We start from the raw sequence: 25,731 nt of genomic DNA, 5'->3' as shown, positions 1-25,731 counted from the left end.
TGTAGGGTGAAGAAAAAAGACCATTTAGCCACCTATATACAACTTCAGGAAGATGAGTTACCTACATGTAATCGCACACTGGTATGTGCGAGCACTGTCAACTACGAAGTTATCACAGCAGGATCCAAGGAACATTCTTCAGGCCCACCTCTTTCAGCCAGTGGTTCATGGAGTAACAGGGGGGGGCTCAGTTCCCATCCAAGACAGAATGCACAGACTAGACATAACTCAGACACACAGCTAAATTGAAGGGTTAAATGTATAGATAGCATATCTCAAAGTAACACCAGTTACGGGTAAGGAAATAAATCTCTTCTTCAGCTGGACTGCCTGCAGTCACGGTAGATAAGCCAAGAACATGGGAAGTCTGAAGAAAGGCACACTGAGAAACCAACCACGACTGAGGGAGAGCTATGGCAAACGCAGCTTTCTCCTAGGCAGCCTCCTCAATACGCCAGCACTTCGCAAAGATGTAAGTGAAGCTTCAAATGTCCACTTTGCATATAAAAAATACAAAGGTATAATGCAGAGTGTAGTTGCATAAGGTCTGAAGGAGCCGTTAAAGGAGCAGGTGATCCCTATCCGTGACTCTATAATACTCCTTCCACCTACTGTGAGACTCCTCAGAGTTTGCTAACCTCTCAGAACTCTTCATCACCGGCTACATGGAGTTCAGGAACTGCTCTTCAGGGTTCTCCCCTAACACACAGAATGTAAAATATAGGCAGAATACAAAATAAGCATTTGTGAAGAAAAGTATGAGTTTGGTTTTGGTTTTGTTTTGGGTGGGTTTTTTTTGTTTTGGTTTTTTTGTGTGTGTGGTTTTTTTTTAAAAAAAAAACAAGGCACATTAAATTTCCTAAAATAAGTGAAAGTTAAATATCACCTTGGAAAAGGACTTCAAAAATGCTACATGGGCTACCCGGCCTTTATGGAAAACAATAAAAAAAAGGAGAATCAACCATTAGAGCACAAATCCCCTTTTTCCTTCCAGCTAAAGAACAAACTGTCTTCACAGGGAAGGATGGCAGTGAACTCCCAAGAGATACTGAAAGGCCTAAACCCCATTGCACTTGTGGACAGGTGGATGGATAGGTGCAAGATTTTAAAATCCTAGGCACCAGAATCACGGCTAATAACACCAGAACAAACCCATTTTGGCAAAAAAGGTAATCTGCATTACCTATGGCAGCCTGCAGTATGCAACAATAAGATCTGAATATCACCAAGGGGATGAGTATCTATAAGACTTGCGAAGAAACCATTTCCCATTGCGAAAACATTTCTTTGTGCCTTCTTCAAGTCCCAGGAACTTGGAAGAAAGCTGCATAAGGACAACACACACCTTTGCACCCTGGGGTTGCACCTCACCAAAGCCCTCACATTTCACCTTCCCTGGAGCCAATGGAGGTGCTACTGAAGTAACTGAGAACTTGGACTGAGAGTGATTTCCTTGACAAAAAAATACACCGAATTTAGGAAGTAAAAACTCTGAAGATGCTACTGCAAGTTTCTGGCTTAGGACTCAGTTATCAGAAAAACAGGATATTCAGATGCAATGTGTTTTTCTGTCAGAAAGTAAAGGCATTTACTTTATTTTTAAAGGAACGTCCACCAGAAAATGAAAAAAAAACCACATTGAGGCAAATATCAAAACTCAAATCTATACCAGGTCAGAAATTACATTCTTGTTTAGAGGAAAAAAGAACAACCCAGTGTGTCAGAGGACAAACCTCAAGCCAGAACTTAAAAATGAAAGGGTAAATTAATAAAAAGTATTAGGAGAGGATTTAAAGTGAACATGAAACAAGTATTTGTGATGGAGTCAACAAGTTAGAGCAGGATGCTCTAACTGATTAGAAGTCACATTGAAAGATAAATTAATTTCTGTGCAAGGAACAGGGGGCTTGGAGCATATCCCCCTACAGATGCTACATTTCAAAAAAGAATAAAAAGTCTCCAGCCACTATTGTTGCATAAACGTAATCAATGAAACGATTTTTTGTTCTAAAGAACTAACTGAGCATTTTAATTGGAAAAAAATAATGTTTATTTGCATTATTAATGAAAACACGAAAAAAAAATTCTCACCTAATGTGATAATTACTGTACTTCACTTTAATACTGTCAAGTAAAAGCTGTATTTTGTGAAAACATGTTAAAAGACAGACTCCAGTTTCTGCTATTCTTATAATGATGAAAGCCTCAAAATACCTCCAATACTTTTGCATTCTGTAGAAAGTATGACTAAGTAATCTTAGGCAGCCAACAGCACAAAATCATGTAATGACTTATTACCATGTAACTCCATAGAATATTTAAGACAGAAACCAATCAAGAATGCAAATCGTAACACAATCACGTTCGTTTTTATATAAAATGTTACCATTTTTGAAGACAAAACCAGACAATGACCTTCTCTTTGTGCAGCACCCTGAAATACTCTGGCAAAGCACTAACTATTCTGTTCACCAAAGTCTAAAGGAGATTATGATAAATAGCAACAAGGACTCATTTTCTGCACCAAGGTGTATTGGGTTTGCGTGGCAAGGTTTTGGTAGCAGGGGGCTACAGGGGTGGTTTCTGTGAGAAGCTGCCAGAAGCTGCCCCCCATGCCCGATGGAGCCCACGCCAGCGGCTCCCAGGCAGACCCACCGCTGGCCACGACCAAGCCCAGCAGCGATGGTGGCAGCGCCTCAGGGATAACGCTTTTAAGAAGGGGAAAAAACCCTCTGGAATGGCAACTGCAGCTGGAGAGAAGAGTGAGACTATGTGAGAGCTGCAGACACCCAGCTCAGTGCAGGAGGAGGACACAAGGCGCTCCAAGAGCCAGAGCAGAGATTCCCTGGCAGCCCGTGGTGAAGACCATGGTGAGGCAGGCTGTCACCCTCAGCCCATGGAGGTCCATGGTGGAGCAGATCCCCACCTGCAGCCCATGGAGCCCATGGTGGAGCAGATCCCCACCTGCAGCCCATGGAGGATCCCACACCGGGGCAGGGGGTGCCCGAAGGAGCCGTGACCCACAGGCAGCCCACACTGGGCCAGCTCCTGGCAGGGACGGTGGCCCAGTGGGCAGAGGAGCCCAGGCTGGGGCAGGGCTGGGGACCCCGCAGGGACCCCCTGGGGCCGGCTGGGCCTGCGGGGCTGTGCCCTGCGGGGGACCCACGCTGGGGCAGGGGGGGAAGGGCTGCAGCCCTGGGAAGGACTCATCTTGGAGAAGGCCATGGAGAACTGTCTCCCATGGAGGGACCCCACGCTGGGGCAGGGGCAGCGTGAGAAGCCCTACTGCTGAGGAAGGAGCAGCAGAGACATCACGCAATGAACTGCTCGCAGCCCCATCCCTGTCACTGCGCTGCGGGGGGGGGGGGGGGGGGGGGCGGCGATACGCTATGTCATAAATCTGGAGTTATCTGGAAAGGCAAACGTACAACAATTCAGTTACTAGTAGTAAAATCACATCATTTGCTACAACTTTTGTTTACTGTGTCCACTGGATTTTGGATTAAGCCACACATGTAAACTTCTCTTCATTACATACAACATTTTCCACACGTCTGGGTTTCTGGTTTTTACTATGAATCCATAGTTTGGGAATGGTTTCAATTTGTATGGATTGTTGTTATGTCCACACTTTCAAAATTTTTAATGCCTTATTATTGATATGGAGTCACTCTGCTTCAAATTAAAACTTAATCTAATATAAAGAGAAGCTGATACAACACTGGGAGGCAGCTGGTAGGTAGGACCCAAGAGAATTTTCAGAGCAGATGGGCTGAATCCGATATGGACTGGATGGAGGAACAATCCTGTTCCTAAACCCGCTTGTATGCAGATTCAGAACTGTCCTGCTTATTAGGAAAGATACAGAATATGGAAAACTAAACAGTAAAGTTTCACCTATATTCTGTTTAGCTGATATGTGCTGAGAGGGGTTAATACGAAGCCACCTAGAAAAGATATGAAAGTAGTTCAATTTCAGCAAAACGCTCCAAAGTAGTTAACATTTAAAAAATGTCAACAAATTAATAATTTTGTGCAGGAGTTTAACAAGTATTTGATGATCATCTACCATCATAAGGAGGTAAGAAAATAACCTGAACAAGTGGCAGGCAACACGGCTTCTCATTTTCTTTCATCTTAAATTTGTGCTAAAAACGATCCTCCAGGGGAAGCACAATTACTCCCTGCTAATTTCTAATTAATGCCAACTGTCCAGGGATCACAGGCTTACACCCATGGGAGAATACAAGGTTAAAATTACCTTCTGCTGTGTGAGAGAGAAACCTTACCTCCCAACAGTCCCCAGGTACATACATAGAGTTGTGCAAGCCCTAACAAAAAAATTAAGGGAGGATGATATCCACATGCATAGGTACATGTTAAGAAGTATAAAGAAAGCAGATAAATAAATAAAAAGCCAAGTATTTTAAATGTGTTTCCCTGTTCTATGGCATGTGTGAACAACAGTGATTAGGAAGTAGAATGACTCAAAGATATTTGGCTTCAATTACATGAGGCTGTCAATGCTGAAATAGTGCTTTGCACTATTAAATAGCACTCTGCAAATTAGGGCTAGAGAATATCTGTTTGAAAGATACAGAAAATAATTTTAGGTAGTATCTATTCTAGTGATTTAAATACACTTTAACATTTCAAGACAGCTTTTAAAAGTTTTCCTAGAAGAGCTTCTGCACTGAGGATCAGACTTACAGAACATTTTCCCTTCTAGTCTTAGAAGAACTTGGGACACGGTCAGTATTACTGCCGTGCTTAAATTCATAATTTATGACCACAGTCAAATGTTTAGGTGTTTAACTAAAATTAAGTCAATCCATAACAATGCATGCACCCAAGTACAACGCTGATAAAAGTCACAAAACCATGCCCAAACTTTTGATTAGTTCCTTATTCTACAGGGTTTCATTTACAAATTATTTTAAACATATTTTTGCTGATAACTATACTGGGTAAAGAAAACTTCTCTCCCACAACATTGAACTTACAACACACTGCTGCACCCATAATAATCATTTTATATACAGACACACACAAAATTAAGGCACATAAATTGTATTTACTAAATACAGCCACCAGAAAAAAAGCAAACCCCAAAACACATCCCCTGCATTTTCCACTTGGGTGGATTTAAATTCCAATTTTCCTTTGTCTGTGTCTTGTCACATATTGTCGCACCTATTCTGCTTATCACGCAAGATCATAATAAACTATGGTGAAAGTAACTTCAGACCCCAATTCATACGCAGATGCCAGTGGCTGATACAACGCCATGGCAGAACTCCCCAGCCATCATTCCTGACTGCCTGGAAAATACCTTCCACTACACAGTGCGCATGGGCTAGTACCACGAGAGCTACATAAAGGAAGATGTCAAGTAGGTAGGGAAGCAGAAAGGAAGCAAAGATAAAAAGGTGATTTAGAGAAACCCTATTTGCTTCCTCCGGTTTGGAAACGAGAAATGTTTTAGAGTACCATACCATTAAAAAAGAGGAATCTACTGCCATGTTTTTTCCAAGCTGTTACGATTTTATAACCAATGTCAGTGATCACACAATCATAAACTGAAATTAACACAACCAAGCAAAGCATGTGTTTTATCCTCCTGCATTCCAAAGCGTGTAGGTACACAGTATGTGACAGACGTGGACGAAACGAAACAGAAGTCTGGTTCCTCAAGAGTTCAGCGTTAGAACCAGTGTTACCAGGTATTCCGTCTAATGGAGGTGGGGGAGGTCCAGGAGAATGTGCTATGTGGAAAAACAGTTTGCTGGCCACACTTCAGAGTCCAGCCGGATGCCTTGGCAATTTTTAGGATTGAGTTTGTGAGTCCTTCAGTCCGCGGCGTGGGAGCGGCCACCCCAGTACCGTAGAGAGATGCCACCAGCCTTGCTCAGCCCTGACCCATGGCTGCCTGCCTCTTGCTCCCTGGAGCCTGGGAAATGGCCACCCTCTGACAGGACATCTCTCGCCAAGCACTAGGGCTGAAAAATAACTGTGACCAGTAAGTGTGGGATGTACAAGCACAGATACAGCTGTAGAGCTCCAAATGACCGCAGGACCTGTTCTTCAGATGCGGTTTTACTGTTTACTGCTGTAAATAAGCTGAAGGCTCATGCTGAAATTGAATTTAACAAAAATCCTTCAGTGGAGATAAACAGTTGAGAGAGATCAGAACCTGTCTTTAATATGAAGCTTTTTGTGGGACACTGATTCAAATCCACCAGGGTTAGCAATGCCCAGAAGTTATTACCCCAGGGGTGACTGTGAGTCTGTACGGAATCGCGTTCTGATCTCAGAAGTTGTCTCTCCTGCTAAGGGTCATGGCTCATTTGAAGGCCAAGCAAGGGAGACATCTCACACAGCATCCAGAAGACAATTAATTTCTATGACCTCTGGGTTTTGCCAATAAATATTTTATCCAGATTTAAGAAGAAATGGAGACACTCCAGCTTTATGTTCTCCTGTGCATATGGTGTTTGGACACAGTAACTTATTTTCCAGCTTGAACTTGCAACTGAATCACAAATTTCTGGTAAGTGTATTGACAAGAATTTACATTGCTTCTTGTGCCTTTACATACGACCATATGTGCATTATTGTCCTCCTGATATGAAGTAATTTAACACCTGTATTGTAGCAATTTCTCCTACTAAACAAAATGAGAATTCTACATCATGATGAGAAACAAAACATAAAGATAAAAAACTGTCAAGTGCAAGCGATAAGCGATTCAGTTGTGGAAAATAAACTTTCACTACTCTTCTGCATGAACCTTTTAAAATGTCAGGTTTGCACTTACTTTGCCATGTAATAAGTGAGAACTTTACAACTATAAATTTCATTCTCATTATAAAGAGGTGAAACATCAACTCATGAGTAGAATTTACAGACCAATATAAGATGCACATGAATATGAAGCTGAGGTTCCCCAAAGTAATTTATATCATAGCCCACAAACAAATGTATACAGAAAACTTCTGGGTAGCAGAATTATCACGTCTCTTGCATGCAATGGTGTTTTAATTGTATAGCTATACTTTTAAAGAGGTTTAACAACTTCTGTGTATTTGCACTTACTAGTTTTCATCATTTCAGCATTTTAGGGTTACAGAAGATAACTATTAAAGGTACTTATCAGCTACAGAAGTATTGCATTTTTTATTTCTTCAATCATTCTTTCCAACATACTTTCCCTGAAAGCTTGACACAAATGTAACTTCACTCAGTTCTAATCAGCTGGCCAGCTACCACCTTCATCAAAAATTCTTTTGTGCCATATTGTTCTATACAATCAAAATAATATGGCTTACAAAATTCATTTATTTCTTAGCACTATGCTGAAAATCAGAAAAATGTATACACGTAAATGAAGAAATACTTTATTTTTTTAAATGTCTTGAATCTGAAAATTTTATACCATCATGAGAATTTTCACATCTGAGCACTGTAAGGCAGACACATGATGCATCTTATATTTGTATGTGTGCTAATATGCTAACACAGTAAATACTTAAGTATCTTAACGCATGTTTGGAAATCTTAAATGCTCAGCAGCAAATTAAACCCAAGAACTATATGTCAAATCAATCTGTTATTAAGCAAATAAACATGAAGTTCTTATTGTTTTAAAAACAAATTAGACTCCCCCCAGTTCCATTCTAAGTTCTGACCTAGATGTACATTTCCTTCCTTTCAAACGTACTACAGATTTCATATCACTACTTCCAAAAAAACACATTCACGTGCCCCCAGGGAGAAAAGAAAAAAGAAAAAATATACCATCTTGCTACACTTAAGAAACTGGGAATTGGATGCACTTTACTAATTCCTACTCTTCTCGTCTAACAACAATCCCACTAGGATTTTGCAGAAAAAAACTGTAGATAAGATTTCGCAGAAAAAGGAAAGCCTAACCATAACTACATACAGAAAGTACCACTCTAAACAACTTCAGCAGTTATATTTACTAAAAGAAGCCAGCTTCTATGACATGTAAAATAATAGGACTAAATATTTATTTCTATGTATTTAATAAGGAAGCACATCTTTTGTCTCCAGCAACTGTTCAAAAAAGTATTCCTCCAAAATTTGGCCAAAGCAGAACATCACAGTGTTGTGACCTCAAAGCATCTGAAGGACAAGTGTCCTGTGTGCCCGCTAAGCCAGCACCCAGAGCAAGCTGTGCTCATCCTGGGCTCTCCCCAGGCTTCACCTTCCAGCTTCTACTACGGGAGTGGAACAGTAGCTGGAGAGCCAGAAAAAAACCCCAACCTTCTCACAACAATTCTCTATCTCTGGAAAAATATGTGTATTAATTAGAAGGGAATGCTGTAAAAGAGCAGAACCATGCACATGCTGCTTAAACACGACAGCAATGCAGAACTGAATTGCTCCAGAAGCTGAAGAGGCTTCAAATCAAAAAATATGGAGCATATAGATGTTTTGAAATCATAGTTTCCTAAACAGTATCTTCGCAAAAATAAACAGGCTGAAGTTACATTTAGTGCCATCTGATCTTCAAAGCCGTCTGTAACTTTAGAATTACTCTATGGTAACATCACAGAGCGTGACTCAACGCGGACCTCAGTATTTGCATGTGTACATCCTCAGGCTAAGTATGTTCAGCACATGAACCAGCAACACGGTAAGCCACAAGAAAATGGGAACTGCAGCCACACGCCTGCTGTGAGGTTGGGCAAATACTGTAGCTGTAGGATACACACATGCAGAAAACAAATATTTATTAAAAAGAGTACTGTTACCATGTCATGCACTGCGTATCTGCTCAAAAAAGGTATGATTCTCTTTAAGAAACACAGATTCTGAAAAACGACCATGGTGAACTGTCAAAGAAATATCCCCATGGGCTTTTAGCTTTATTTTCCCACACATATAAAAGACCTGTAACACCCCTAATTAATGATAGCCATACCCGTGTGCTATAGTCCTCTGAGCTGACTCAGTCACTTTCCTTATGGAACAGTTCTAGGTCTGTGCACTTTACAATCTCATTTAAACCTGAATTCAGTTGGCTGGAAGAAACAATTGGCATGAAAAGGTAAGCAAGGACGAGCATAACAGTGAACAGCAAATATTTGTGTTGGTTTGGTTTTTTTTTTAAGTATCTTACGGGAACCAAATGCTTGTCTTTTATATTAATTACAGTTATTAAGAACAGAATCTAGTGTAAAAATACTACACACACTTCACTCCCAACTCTTCTTGTGGGTACACGACTAAGTAAAACCTAACTACTTTTAAGGAAACATCCCTGAAACTTCAGAAAACCCATTGCACCATTACTTGCATACACTTTAGAGTAAATAACTTGTAAAGTGAGACACAAAACAGTGCTCCCAGTAGGAAAAAGTCACACTATATCAAAGGAAATTATTTTTATTGATCTTTAAGATTCTAAAAGGAGAAAACCTGAACTTTTAGAGAACACTGTCTTTAAAACTTCTGCTATACACCCTGTGTGTTTTCAAAAGACTTCTGTCAAGCTAGAAACACAAGTGAGGCTGGTTTTTTTCAGTCATACAGCCACAGACTTTAGTAATTTTTTATCTATACACACATATAATAAAGTAAAGGCTGTAAAGGGAACTTGACAAACATTCATGTTGTTCAATACAGACAAACCACAGCTAACTTGTTATTAAGAGACATTTTTTTTAAGTGCCTATAGTAAAGTTCTACAAGTAACAACCGCAACAAGTCTAATGCAATTTCCACATTACCCCAACTTCAGCTGCAGGTTTTTGTTCACCTTCCAGCAAATGATGTTTTCCCCCAGCACTGTTACAGAATGAGTTTAATGGTCAGACTTTACAAGGCATGAGACCACCAGAAGTATAAGAAAGCATGCACTTCTGGCAGCCACTGTCCTGACACACAAGCAACAGAATAACTCAAAGCCTACAGCCCAGAAAACTCTAATATCCTTGATGCATTTGGCATGCAAGACTATGCTATAAAATGGTGACTAGCAATTTATAAAGTGGCAACAGATCTAATGATGTGAACCACGGCAGTGAGAGGTCTCTCCATGAACTAACTGAAATCTGATTCAACAATCTGTAAAACAGTGAAGACATGAGATTAAAAAAATGCAGATATTTGTAAGCAGCCTTTCTTCCCTTCATCCATTCCTGCTTCCAGGAGATCTTCTCAGTATATCCCCTTGCTGGAAAATACAGGTACAGTAGCATTTGCTGAAGAAAGGGCAAAGTGCAGTACAAGCCAAAATGGAAAGATTGCCCTCCTAAAACAACATTCAGCTTGGTTGGAGTAATGTTAAAGCAACAAAAAAAAGCTATCCTGGAATGCCTAATGTTCGTCTCTCCCCAGTCAGTACCAAAGAAAAACATACTTTTTAAATTTAGGTAGTTAGACGTCACCAAATATTCAAAATATCCTATTGAAATCAATGGATCTGCAAGTGTTCAGCACCTTTGAAACTTCTCACCTACTTGTACCAATTTCCATGACCTTGTGAATCAAATGCAAGGCAGGAAGACTTATAAATTTAGCAGCTGGTTTATTTGAGACCAAATTTACATTTCATGACATCTAAAGACAACTAATCCTGTGGTAAAAGCAGCTTGTAGTCCACCAGAGATTACACCACTGATTACTAGGGTGAGTCCAGACACAAACTTAAACCTACTTTTGTGCTGTGTCTGTTTGGTGGAAAAAAACCCCATGTTTTAGTTTTTGGTGTCAATTCAATACTTTTTACAAACACTCAATTCATTTAAAACACCAAAAAAAGAGACACGCATTTGGTAAAGTGATTAGCTCAGACTCCAAGCGTAGACAAAAGACAAAGAGTCTAGAGACTGAGGTATAAAATTACAGATAAGTACCAAATAGACTCAGCAATTTCTTAGCAGAAAACTTCATAAGGATTTTAAACAGATGACATTTGCATTTGCAGTAGTTAGACTGACAGAACAGATGTACTAAAACCCATTAAAAAAAAGCCTAAATCTGAAAGACTTGTCACGGTTTGTTAGGGCCGCAATTTGCACATCTGCAAAATGAGCTCAGCGGTGTCTCTCCCTGAGAAACAAACGCGCATTTTCAGAAAGAAAGTGAAACACATTCATGCTGAAAAAAACCCCCAAAAAACAAAAACCCAAAAAGCGAGGGAGCTGTTCCAGTCTACTTCATAATTACCTGGATTTTGAAAGCGAGTAGGAAAATGTATATAAAAATAGTAAATGGTTATTTTAGAATTATTCTACTTACTGCCTTCAAATTCTAGTTTCAGTAACTGGCAGGGTAACGATGAAGACAATACCACTGCCACAAGACCTGGGGTAGCTTCATAACCGCAGGTCGTCTGGAATAGCTGCTAATTTGATGATGACTCATTTAGCTGTTTACCTTTCAATGTGGACTTAATAATATTTAAGAACTAACTACATGGATATCTTTTGGAAAAAACCACAGTTACAAATTAACTACAGTGCTTGGAATTTTCTTGATCATCCAAGTAATAGTATTTAGAAACAAACTTTTGGGAAGATACTTCTTCCCTGTTCATGATTTTGGTAAAAAATCAGAAAATAGAGAAAATCTTTGAGCAGAAGACTTCTGGATGGCAAGATGCTCGCACAAGAAATACAGAGAGAGACCGTGACAAACAGCTGATTGCCTACATAAGCTTTTATGGTACGTGTTACGATGCCCAGATAAGAACAAGGTTGTAACAAAAGGCTAGAATCTGGGAAACAAATTACTGCTTGAGCAATTGCTCCGAAAGGCGAGAGCAGCCATACTGAAGCATACTGGACAAAATTCTAGTGAGAAAGCGGAATGGGAAAAGTGTCGGCCAGACACTCCAACACTACTGTGAAAGCCAAGGCCAAGGTGGATACGGAGCGCAATGGGGAGCCCACCTTGCTCCAGCCACACCGCTCTACCCCGAGCTGCCTGTCCCAACCGCCGAGCCGCTGCAGCCTGTGCCGCTGCAGCAAGAGACAAAAGTCACGGCAGATCAAAAGAAACGCGAGGCAGTCACTGCTGAATCCCCCAAAATCCTTAAACACAGAGTTAGGAGGTGGCCTAGGAAGCTGCTGAAGCTACCATCTGATGGCTGAGCTCCTTGTAAAGCAACACGGAGGAAGGGGGCTTCCCTGAAGCCAGCTGTCCCCAAGGACTACATTACACCTTCTCTCCATTTGGACAATTATCTCCACCTTTTTTCAGATGTTCAGCAGCTGTCTGGAATTGCTGGGCAACTAAAATTTGAGTTTACACCCGAGTGATTAATCTTCATTCAAGCTCACGACTTATTTTCCCCTGCACCCATTTACTTTTCGTCCTTTACTCTTTTTCCAACTGCTTGTAATTATGTACCTACATATACTGAAAAATTGATACCTGATTACTGCTAAAAGTAACAGAGGTTAGGGCTGCTTGCTAGCAGGTCTGATTTTAATGGAGGAGAGAGAAATAGTGCAAAAAAGAACAGGACTTTCTGCCTGACAGAACTGTAGCTTCTCCCCTCTGGCAGCCTAAGCTCTGGCTTTCAGATGACACTGGAAAGCTCAGACGTTTCCAGTATGAATTATGAGACAATCTCAAGGGAACAGCAGCAGCAGCCACCCACAATTAATATTATGCTTCTCAGAACACAAACAAAAACAAATTGCAAGGGAAATCCAGCTTTCCTCAGCATTATGCTATTTCCCAAACCAGAAAGGTATAGTGTTTCAGCCTAGCTCTAAATTTCCCTCCCTTTTTTATTCATCTAAATTTTGGTTTTGCAATTTTCTTACTTTATCAAGAAGCAGTAATAGGGAAAGATTAATACAAACTTTGTCAAACATCATACTCGCTTCACAAACCAGAAAGGTAAGAGAATACAGTACGGTCAACAACAGCAAACAAGGAATTTGGAAAGCACATTACCAGTCTAAGGGTTTATTTAAATGGGTATATATTCACATTGCTGATTTTTCAAGCAATTACAGAATATGACATTCAGATCTCAGGTTTCTTTGACTAAAATATATTCCAGTTGTTTGCTTTTATCAGCAAAAGTAAATTTCAGGGGATTAACTTTCAAAACTTCGAGGTAATTAAAGCAGTCTTGCTCTTTTTGCAACTACAAACATCACCTTTTAGAAAATATAATTTATGCTGAATCTTGAAAGTTGAGATCACATGAAAAACAACTCACATTTTGATATAACAACACAACAAGAAGACTAGAACACAGCTAGAAGAACACAGCTAGAAGACTTTCTGATACAGGAGTAGATTGGTCTCTGGGTTAAATTTACAAAGCCGCAATCTCTAAAGATCTTGCACTTAGTTGCAAACACATTGAAATTAGTATCTCACCCAGGAATCGGGAATTGCGAGATTCCTAATGACTATGGACTAGGGCAATAGTCCCCACAGACGATGCACAGGTTGTACAGGGTCACCTTCTAAATTAATCAGCGCATCCTCATTTCCTCTATGCTGTTGCTCTCCAACATAGTTTACAAATAAATTCTCTGTAAATATATATATACACACACATATCGTATCCGTAGATCAGCTACTGACCTATCAACTGCAAAACAGTATTTTTCTGAATATCTGAATTTTCAGTGCAAAAAAGTACAACATAACAAAGAAGGAACTATTTAAAAAGGATAAACCAAGACTTCTGCAGTTCAGTTTTTCAGTTGAATGTATTTGTTTGGCTGGCCTTATATTCTATACTTTTGCTACTGTTCTTCATAATAAGCCAAAAATGTTGTCACCTGGCTGGGGAGAGTGGCCCTAAAAACCAAAGCGATGCATATCAAAAGACTGCAGTAGAACATCAATATTCATTAAGTTACTTTCTAGGGTTCCTGCCTGAAGAAAGAGTCCTCAAAGAGAAGAAAAAAGTGACACGTCTAACTTCACAGTCTCAGAGGGTCTAGAATGCTCCATTCTTTTTTTAAAAAGTGAGATTCAGTGCAAAAAGTAATAGCTTTGGAGTACCCTAGCTTCTCAGTGAGGCGCTCTGTGCTCAGCAGGAGGTGGGTAACACCCGCTCACCGAGGGAGCCAGCTCCGCAGCCAGTCCTGGCCCTCCCGAGGAGGAAAAGACCTTTGCTCCTTCTTCTGGGAGAAAAACGTCCCAGAGTGTTTTGTTGGCCTGACTGAGAAAAGAAGGATTCAGGAATCACTCGGTATCTTTGGGGTTCACAACCCAACAAGATGACAAGGCTCATTCCTTTCCTTCTTCCCTTCATTTTTCACTTGCCGTGCTTCATTTCTATTTGCTTAGGTGCTTGAACTCAAGTTAGTAAGCACTTAAATTATAACCGTATAATTCCTTGATGAGTGGCTTTTCTTCTTCAGCAGGTCAGCCTATGCAATTACGGGTTTAATAGAGTTTTAGGTGAAGATACTATCAGAGCAGATGTCACATTTTAGAGACAAAGGTGCCAGTTGGAATCTGCTGATAACACCCTGTACATTTTGTGTGTAGGAAGCTTCTAGATGACTTTATGGCCCTAGCAGTAGAAAAAGGAGATATAGGGGGTTCTACTTTTGCTTTATTTTTCCTTTTTGATAAATGGAAGATGGAAATAATCCCTTTGGCTATTAAAGTAGTTCAAACACATATTTAATTTTAGCTATTCTGGCTCTAGGCTCTGGGGTTGTCTGCAGCAATGTTAAGTCCTGGCAAAGTTTGTGCTGAGACCTTTATGGGAATATCTATACAGGAATGTAATAGCTGGCTGCTGCCATAAGAGGAGAGACTACAAATTAAGACACTATGCTCTTAAGTGCAAAGGGGGGGCAGGGAATTAATTTTACAGATGTGCACATGTTCAAATATCCAAAACATTTTCTCTGCCTTGCATAGCTTCCTCATCCTGATGCCATATGGTGCAAAGAATTTTCCATCTTAATATTTGGAGACTGTTTTCTAACAGGAACCACTAGATAATTTGGTAGTTTCTTAATAAGGAGGATAAGTAAAGTTTATTATTATTTAAAATTAAGATATCAAACCAATTATTTCTTCCTTGTTAAGTTCACTACAAAAAAGCCTGTGGAAAAAGACGTATGTCATAGATTACTGCATATTCAATGACCAGCTGTTTTAAATTTGGATATTAAGTAATTCACTCTTTTCTGTGTGTAAGAGCTGAATGATTTAATAAATTCCCATATGCCCCAACATGTGCCAGCTATACTAGGTTATCGAAAATCCAGATGCTGTTATGATAATAGATGCCAATTCTAAAACTACTGAAGAGAATAATGAATCCGCTTCAAGTCAACTAAGACATAAACTGACACAGTTCCCACTTAAGATACGTGGGAATACAATGTATCTGTTAATTAAAAACTAACTCGAACCCACAGTCACAGGAAAATTAAGTTCCAAGAAATCATGTGCATTTTTTAGGGTGGAAAATCAGTGTCCAATCAACCTGTATGAAGACAAGCAGCTCCACTCCATCAGCTGCCTGACAGGACACAGGCACATCTATAAACTACATCCTATAAACTACACTGAGTTTGCAAAGTAGATTCCATCGTGTCGCAGTTTGCTTTTCTTTCTTGCATATCATAATTCCCACGGAGCCCTTCGCATAATGCGTTCTACATAGGTAGGCTGCTGGATTTTCCAATGATCATGAAAAAGTGATTATGAAAATTTGATTCTTTTATGTGCAAGTATTTTAGTGCAATTTAAGAGTCGAAGGTACAACTCCACTAGCTTTAATTCATTTTAAACAAGCACACAAACAACAACAACAACAAAAAAATCAGATCAAGAGAGAAAGTAGCCAAACAAGGTAACAGAAATAATCCTCCAGACAGCTATTTTAAGGACAATCAACTATAGAAATATCCATCAAAATATGTCACTATTAAATTGTAAAAGGTATAAAGACTTCCTTGGATATTAAATTACCACTTGTAGTTACAAAAGCTTTGCAGGTGAATGTAACTACCATCTTCAGGTCAGCATAAGTAAACACATTGTGACACCCTCTTTTATTTCTCACTATTAGCTCTGTTCTAAAGGAAGTAATTTTGAAATAATCCTAGAAATCATCAGTCCCATAAGCAAGATTAGAGTATTACTATATCGATGTAAATGTGCATCAACTATAGGACATAAAATACTTATTAAAGAAAAAACAAACAAAAAAAATCAACAAAACGCAAACCAACTCATTCACATTTGCTGGAGCTGGATCATCTCCAGTACACAAAGTATACAATGCTCAAAAGCCACATTAAAGACAACTTCAATAACTTCAACTTCAAGCAGTCTATATATAGTAGTTTAAGTATAAAAAAATAACATAAGAATGTATTATTTGAAAGAGATTAGGAATATATTGACAAATTAAAAGCATGTCATGCAGAGATTTAAGATGCTTATAAAAGCTCAAGCAAAGAGGCAAACCACATCAAGGGGCTTCCAGAAAACTCTTTGAAAGCTTAAAGAAGCGCATTCTTTTTCTTACCTTAATTATGAAGTTGCAAGTAATTGTGTTTTCAGCCACATGTTCTTGACATTGCAAAAAACCGGACACTGTTATTTTCTCAAATATTAGTAGACTTACTTTTCTTTAAGGAAATCCACTACTTGTTTGAAGTCTGCCACACAGTATTCTCTTTTCATGTCCATGAGCACACTGTCAGAGGCTGACTGGACTGGTATGTGCAGAAAAGCATATACTCTTGGATGGTTGAGTATCTTTGCCATTTCCTAAGAGTTATTAAAAAAGAAAGAATAAGCTTTAAAGCAGCATGGAAACAACACACAAAACTAATTTAAATTAATACATGGGCTAAGTAGCAGTAGTAATACTTCTGAAACCCAAACAATACTGAAACAGTAGGGACAGGTGAAAATACCTGGAAGTAATTTTGTTTTTTTTTAATTTGAAAATCAGAACAAAGCTATGGGGTTGCATTTCCTTTGAGATGGGGACAACATTCCCTACATAGTACTGGTTATTCACTTAAAACAAAATTTTAGAAGCAAAGTATTGTGAAAGTTGGTGATTTCAGACAGTGGCTGTTTCCAATTTCAGAAGATGGCAGGGTGAGCTGCTCTCTTGACAGAGTCAAGTAAGTTCTCAGATACCAATAACAGAATGTCTCTAATTGGAGAACCCTTAAAGTTGGCAGTTTGCTAATTGAGGTGTATCTGGCCATTTGCAAACCTGCCCCAATACTGGTCTGAAATATGTTGCTTGTGTTATTTCAGAGATAAGACTCCAGGAGTTAAAGCTAAGTGGCTACAAAATGGATAGAACTAATCAGGGGGCAGCTAAAAGCATGGTGACATCTTGAAAAGAGACAAAGGATGTTATACATCTTGTACAAGTCCAAAAGGTCAGAAAGAAAACAAAGTAAAGGTAATAACAAAATGCAAACAGGACCCCAAATCAAAGCCAAACCAGCCCCGTGACTGAGGATTGGCAGGGTGGTGGAACGTGAGATGGAGAATAGATGATGGTGGTCACGTTTCTTTCATTTTTCTTATTTATACAATTAAGGACATACAGTCTAGCAAGAAAATGTAAAAAGTTTTTTTAAAGTTGAGACAAAACGGCATCTAGATTAAGTGCAATATAGTACGATATGGCCTGTTAATCTTGACCTTGCAAAAAATAAGTGAACTCGGACAAAGAACCACATTATATGCCCGCTCAGTTTTGCACGGACGGTGTCCCCTTGCCCGGCCCACGGTGAGCACACAGGGCACTGCCGAGGGGCGAGCACCGCACTGCCTGCTCAGCTGCCCCTGCACTCTGCATGCTCCAGGCAGGCTCCTCCGACCATTTCTCCTTTCCACTTTGACAGCAGAGATACTATGTCTGACGACACATACTGCTGCCAGATTGAGTTGTGAGCTGCAATTATTTACAATTTCTTTCCAGATCATTAACCCGCAATATTTGTCACACATCTAGGTTTCCCCTCTGTTTTTACAAAGTTGGCCTAGGTTGTTCAAAGAGAAGGTAAATACCCTTGTACCTTTCCACTTTCAAGCACCCTCCTTTAAAAAGCATTGACTTTTAGCGCAAGAAATAAAAACCACTCTCTCGACACACACCTCTCATCTGACCAACATCTGTGTGTAAAACCCCAGCTCTCCCAAATCACTTTTGAAAGCCGTTCTGAAAGTTTCTAAGATCCTATTACATAAATGCCTAAGAGAAGTGGTTACATTATTCAGTGGAGTATCTACTCAGGTACGTAAAGCAAACATTACAGTAATGACTAACGATAACGGAGGGCATACCGTTCGATGCACAGAAAGGCTGTGTGCAGTGAACCCGGCTTCTGGCTTCATGAATAAAAGAGTACAGAAAAGGCCACCATGCACCCATACAAACCTGATGTGTCTGTTTCAAATGGAATCATTTGCCTATGCCCTTAATAATTCTTTCAGGTGTTCAGCTACAATCTATTTGCAAAATGAAACGGTGTAAAATAAAGTAACAAAATGAGGAAAACTTTCCTTCTCTTTCAAGTGTTACAAAATACTGTTAAATGTAGTTCATATGAAGCATCCTAGTAGTCATCTGTGATTTTTTTTGCTTATCAGTAATAAAATATGTTTCTAAAATATGAGAAATGGCAAAAGGGCTGGACCCTAAGCTATGTACCACAAGCCTATTATTCTGCTTATCTCTGTTCAAAGCACTTCAATCTTCAAAACCAGATTTATAAGAAACCAATAAAAGTCAAGTTTCATAGTATGTTTGTGAATCTGCCAAGTTGTTAAAAATAACTCACCCAATAACACAGGAAAAAATTTAATTCTTTCTCACTCCTCTCAAATTTGGCATCTTCTGAATAACAGCCTCTTCAATATGTGACCACTTTGTGAATTCTTTCTGAAGGTAATAAAGTATTTATTAGAATTCTAGCTACAAAAGTGCTGGTTTATTCCAGGTTTTGTAAGGATGAGAATCATTTGATAGGAAAAAAATGGATTTCTATCCCATACAAACATGGGGAATATTACATTTAAAAATTGAAGATTTTGTTCTTTCCCCTTTGCATTTATACTAAACCACACTTACTTTTTAAGCGTTTTTCTAACCTTAAAATAGGGATTGATTCTTTCCATCATAGTAGCCACTTTTTTTGTTTACAAAATTAGCCACACATTGCAGGCCAACAGGAACTAATAACTATAATAATAAAAGAAGGATAACTACCTTCTATTCACCTGTGTTAAAGACACCATACATTGCAAAGAATAAGAAAGTACTTTGTTTTACCACAAAGTTTTGAGTTTTGAAGTCACCAGTGAGGAAATTCTCTAATTATGGGAAAATGTTGGTTTTATTTGTCCTCCTCTCTTCTTTGCATTAAAAAAAAAATATATGAAAATTTTCCTGCTAAGTATGAAACGTGAAAACCAAATCCTAACATCTAAAACCTGCTTTCCTATCTGGAGGATCTGAGAAAAACATCCAGCCAATTCCAAACTCACTAGCTGCTTATCTTAGAGCAACACGCAGAATCCTGCTGGTCTCCCATCTGATCTGCTCCAGCAGGATGCGGCCAAGAGGGAGCTGGCAGCTCCACTTTCTGTGAGAGGAACTACACCGATAGCGCTCAGCAGCCACAGTTAAACAAGCCTCCAGCCAGAACTGCTCCTTCTAGTCATTCCCCATTTATGAAAAAAAGAAATCACATGGCTTCTGCAATCACTAGTGTCGGTATCTCTCAGGGTTAATGACAACTATTGTCATTGGAAGTCATTTCCCTCGGTTCTGTACGAACGGGACACAAAATGCCTGGCATTAACTAATAAAACTTTTCAACTGTCCCTACAGTTCCCTGTATGCAGTAAGAGCCAGGAATATAAGCTCAAATATATTATTGACTAGTCCAATGGATCATCATCTTTTAGAGAGACGCACATCAGTCCCTCAATATCAATGATCTTGCATTCTTTAGAGAGTAAATGGCTTGCCATACCATCAGAAATGCACATACAACACACCCCTTACATATCTGGAAACCCTAACGCAGCCCAGCTGCTGTGGTCACCAGTTCCAGCTACGTTCTAGACACGCCAAGTTCCTTCTAGAGAAGACGAGGTTGCAAACAACTCATTCTACTGTGATGTGCTTTCTTTGCTTTCTTTCTATGTCAAAAGCTACACAAAATATGCTGCATGTGCTTTAAGCACTGAAGTCCTATTGAGTACATTCCTCTATCTGCAGGCATAGATCTGAATAAAAGCTCCTACTAATAATCTGTTTTCTTACCAAGTACTTCAGGACCATAACTATTAACTTGGTGAATTTAGCAGAAGACAAATTATTAACACAAGACAGAAATACCTGATGACCGACTGTTTCTTCGTAATTGACTTTTAAGTACCACTGGTGTTCTCAAATTTACCTTTTATAACCAGAAACTTGGTTTAGCAGAATTTAGCAGAACACAAATTATTATTAACACAAACTGAACAGAAGATAGAAATACCTGATGACCGACTGTTTTTTCGTAACCCACTTAAGTACCACTGGTGCTCTCAAATTTACCTTTTATAACCAGAAACCTGGAGTGCACGGTTCAGAAGGAAACAGAATAATGAACTAAACAGAACTTCTGCATGATTACATCAGAAATCTGGATAAATCAATCTTCCAAACTTTTCAAGTGTTAGAATATAAATATCACATTCTAACCCAGTGCTTTAAGGTAAGATTGTTCCAGTCTTCCCTTTTACTCTCCTTACCCCTAAAACTACGCTGACGTACATTACCACATAGGATTGATTAAATTATAGCTATGTGCTGAACAGTCATACTTAGTCAATGCTGACAGATTTTCCCACACCACAGATTGCACACAGAACACTAGATTTCATCACTTAATAAAACTATTAGTTAATATCCCAGAGAGAACTTGAAGGATATCATGGGCTAATGCATACTTGTACTTTACAGTGTCTCAACATTCTAAGCTAAACATCTGTTTCCTGCTGTTTTTTATAAATATATATAATTATATTTTTTTTACAAAGTGCTTTGCATTACTAGATATAATTGCATATTTCAGTTAGAAGGAAAAATGCAACATAGAATTTTACTTCCATCTGGAAACAATAAACAAACAACTTTTTGAAATTATACAACTGTGAAAGAAAATTTCTGTCTTTAATCATGACTGAAACAGCTGATTGCCTTTTCCCCCCATCCCCTGGAATCTAATAATAGGTCTATGAGCAAAGGGAAGGGCTACATGAAAACGACATTTCATGTAGGAATGAAAAGGTCAAAGAGTAGCACAATTTGTTTTAAGCTGATTTTACAAAAAATAAAAGTCATCTATGCTTGGAATCTAAAAATGTATGTGAAATATCCTTTAGGATACTGATCACATTGGGAATAATTTTTTTCTAGTTCTTAGCAGCTGGAGTACATCAAGGCACATTGCCAGAAAGATTTTTATCTAGTCAGTGCATTTTATCCTAGCAATTACAATACACAACTTTAACCACCTAACCAGAAAATCACTCCTTCTGTCTGTAATGACACCATGTGCAACCACAGAGAATCACAGAGGCAATAAGCATCACTATCTGTGCATCTTCATGGCAGTACCAGCAAGCTGTTCAGGCAGCGACTCTTTCCCCTAACTAAAAGTAGGCAAAAATCCAGGATTTGAATTCTGCCTTGCGTTTGATTTGCTGTGATATGAATAACTCGCTTCCTAGCAAAAGGATTTTGTCCTCTGCCAGCAGTGAAGCCCAAAGAAACCCTTATCCATATGGAAACATGACAAAATGGCACTCCCTCAAAACTTCCTCCCCTTGTGGCAGACGTTCATTTGGGATGTCACGGGGGCGTCTGCTGGCTGTTGTCTTTCAGAAGCTCAGTGGTGCCACCACCAGCACCGTCTGGATAAAAACCAAGTGGCTGCGGCCCATTTCATAAATTCCTCTGCTGCAGCGCAGTTCAGGAGCAGATGTGAGCTCGTGATGCAGGCACGGCAACCATGACACAGTACGATCGAGCCTGGAAAGCCCGTTACAGTTTTGTTAAAACTACAGAGCAGGGCGCCTTCCCCCTGCTTCCCAACCCATGAGTAATGGGGCTGCAAAACCCAAAGAACGCGAAGGATGTGCAATGGCAAACCTCCCCAGGGCGCTGGCTGGAAGGCAAAGCCTCCCTCTCACCTGCCTATGAAGTGGGGGAGGTGTAACGAAGCCATCTGATGGCAAGTAAGAGCAACCCCTCCCCTACCCAGTGCGACGTGACATACGCGCAGGTCTTCATCCGATCATTAGGATAAAGGCAGGTCACGCTGGAGCAGTTGGAAGCCCACACAATGTCATTTGAACCTTCCAATCGAATCTTTGGGTTGCCAGATAGAGGGCAAAAATGCTGTTTTGTCATATGGGAAAAAATGCTTTCTACATTACCAAACAAAACCTGGTATTAGCTCAGGCCACCCTTCGAAGTGGATATAAACCAGGCTGCAATCCGTGATTTGCTGGCAGGAGAACTAGCCATGAGAGCCACGTGCTCGGCCCTAGCTCTTCCCAGCTGGTCTCCTAAGTGTGGGATCTCTACTGCTTCCAACCCCATAAAACAGACAGCCCTAGCTAGCTAGGCACCTTTGCCTCTCTCAGGGCTACATGATAAACCTCACCTCTTCATCCCCAAACCGAGCCGTACCAGAAACATCCACCTGCCATTAAAAACTTGCCACATCTTCTTTTACTCAAAATGAGGACAGGCTAACAGGAGTTCTTTCAAAAAAAGGTGACATTGAGATAATACCACAATAGAATACTGTATTTCGTAGTTCAAAGCTTCAGATGAGGTTTGCTGCATCTCTTCCCCTAAGTCAGTGCACAAACACGGACACACACGGCACCAAACACTAGCTACCTGATTTTTTCCTTTCAAACACCGAAACATCAAGAACTCTCCTACTCAACTAACGAGTGCATGTGTTTCTCTCCAAGACAGGACTCTTAACCTGGACATACATAGTATACCATAGCGTCATGTTTTGCCTCTACCTGCTAAAAACAGTAATTCCCAGTACAGATATCCCAACTTGGATTGCTGAAATATTCACAGTAAGAAAACTCGGTATCCCTATCACAACCTGCTTCCAGCATTAAAGCAGGGTTGGCTTTACATAGGGTAAAATGTAACATATCAGCATCCACATTGGGTAGATGCTGATTGTTTATTGCTCACTTTGCATGGAGCCGTGCACCCAAGTAGGACGCGAGCCTCTGCAGGTGTGCCACCAACACACAGCCGAGGGGCGCATCCAGCAATAATAGCACCACACTGATTGCCTGAAGTTATTGCACATGAACTGATGGAAGTTGTGGGGTTGGAAACATGCAGCAAATAGTTCTGTGCTTTCCAAGACAAAAACTGCTCCTATTGCTGCTGCAGCCATCATTATAATCCTAAAGAGACTTTGTGGAGCACTGTTTGTCCAGTTTCAATAAAAAGATTCACTTTAGGATAAAATGTACTTTTAATTAGCAGGTAGAGCGATGGCTTAATAACTCAAAGCCAACTAAGTAAACAGCTAACGCTAGTTCCTTGTGAAATGATTGATTCTGATGTGCAAAAAAATACACATTTTTTCATTTTCTCCATGGTGCACTCTAATTTCTTATCACTAAGCACTCCTCAAATAAAATATTTTTTCCCTCACAAGTAAATTAATACTATTTTTGCAGTATGTATTAGAAACACATATTGGGAAGTTCCCTCAAAGGGTGATTTATTGCACCAGCACACTGCTACTTTAAATAACTCTCTGTCTCATACTTTATGCTAATAAAACCTTGAAAATGAATTAAAGCATAGAGGGGGCGCACACAACAGGCAAGTAGGATTGTCACGCTAAACTTTTTGTCTTCGGAAACCTGGATGAGTGAAATGGATTGCTGGTTTCATCCATATTATGCATTTGCTCACCAGCTCAGAAATGAGAATCCCATATAACAGAAAACAATTGATGGCTTCTGCTCAGAAGGAACTCGGAATGAACGGCACACCCCAACAGTGCTCAGCTGCACTGAGACGGAGCAGTGCCAGGAAGCCTCCCCATTGTTTCCTTCTCTTTCATACAAGCAAGTACAATACCTGAAACAGCATCTGTGTTAGCAGGTTACAGTGGAAGGAAAATAGTGGAAGGTTTTAATCAAAACCTAAACCTTTAGGCAAGCGCTATCACATCCTTTCTTGTGTAGATATTCAATTCACTGAGCTAAATTTCATAGCAAAACAGAATAAAAATATTCAAAACCATGACCACAAGACTGATATCACAGGATTTACATTCTTCAGCAGCTCTTGCACATTTAACGTAACTAAACTAATTGAATTCCAAAGACTGGGTAGAAAAGAATTTATGTCTTTTTCTCAATTCACCGTGATACAGAATCCCAAAGCCAATATTACTGTGCAGTTTTATTAAAGTTTCTAGAATACATTATATTCCCTTTTTCTCATTTTTAAAGAATAAACACCTCCAAAAGAAAATCAAACTTTTTTTTAACAAATGCCAAAACCTAATGAAGCAAGCAGTCTTACTGAAGATTATGTAGATGATGCTGCAAAGCACAGTGACTGTGACAGCTCATCTATCAAAGAAAACAAAAGGGTTTATGCATCTAAACTAAATAGAAGCTTTTGGAACAGCACGGAGAGTAGTTGGTAGAACTTTACTTATTATAATATAAATTACTAGGAAAGTGGGATCTTATTTGTTTTTCAGGGAAGGCAGAAATATTAAAATAAGATGGCACAGTTTGTTATGTAAGCTATGTATGTGACAATAGCTACTACCCCAATGCCTTGAAGTGCATGACAACTGCTCAAATTCCCACTTGATTTAGTAAAAATGCAGTTTTTCATGTATGCTCTACCTGTTCTTTGAATAAACTGCACAAGTAACAGTGATTTTTATTTTATGCTAGTAACCCACCAACGAAGCAAGCCACAGCTCCAAAGGCCTGCTGAGCTGAGGCAGCATTCTAAGCAACTGACAGACAACCTGACACTCAACACAGGATTGAGTGTGGTTCTGTCTGCATTTAAATACTCTTCGTTCTTGTGGTATCTAACAAGCAAGAGAAACATTCATATGAGCAAATCATAATTAAGGTACAGTTAACATGCACAGCTTTAACTGGTCAAGCAATCTGTGACTTAACGTTAACCCCTTTTTTGCAACACCAATTTTTATGCTCAGATTATTAAATACAGCAGAGGACTAGATGCATGCATAAAATATTCTGTCTTGATGGAGAACAGAATCTTGCATAATAAAGGCAGTTCTTGCGCTGTGTTTCTCAAAGTGTGTTTTCTACCAGTGTTACAAAGAACAGGAGCTTCGTTCCCAGCACCACAAACATTCCCTTCTACATTATCTGGCAGCAAACCTTTACTGTTCATCAAAGTTCCCAATGCAATAACATTGTTAAAGTTTCTGAGAACATCTAAGATGTACAGATGCAACACAAAACCTTCAAGAAGAGCAAGATGGGTTCTTATTTTGACATTTTATTAAGATGAATCATATGCCACCAATTGGAAGGAAACATGTCACCAAGCATTTATGGACATTAGGACTTGCTGAGTCTGAGATCTCAAAACTCTAGAGAAAGTGCTGTGACAAAATGCAGCTTTAAGCACAGCAGAGGTTCTTCCCTTTTCTAACCCCA

The 25,731-nt window shown here is 39.5% G+C and overlaps 1 protein-coding gene across 1 annotated transcript in view; it reads right to left on the bottom strand.

Moving 5' to 3' along the window:
* CDKAL1 (CDK5 regulatory subunit associated protein 1 like 1) overlaps positions 1-25,731 on the bottom strand; it is a 427,152-nt gene that overhangs the window by 129,430 nt on the left and 271,991 nt on the right. Inside the window, exon 11 of the mRNA XM_055705480.1 lies at positions 16,607-16,752. Coding sequence (XP_055561455.1) covers positions 16,607-16,752 — 146 coding nt within the window. The remainder of the gene's footprint in view (positions 1-16,606; positions 16,753-25,731) is intronic.

The sequence above is a fragment of the Falco cherrug genome, chromosome 3, assembly GCF_023634085.1.
Source record: "Falco cherrug isolate bFalChe1 chromosome 3, bFalChe1.pri, whole genome shotgun sequence".
Classification (NCBI taxonomy): Eukaryota; Metazoa; Chordata; class Aves; order Falconiformes; family Falconidae; genus Falco; species Falco cherrug.
This window is presented reverse-complemented; position numbering and strand designations above follow the sequence as displayed.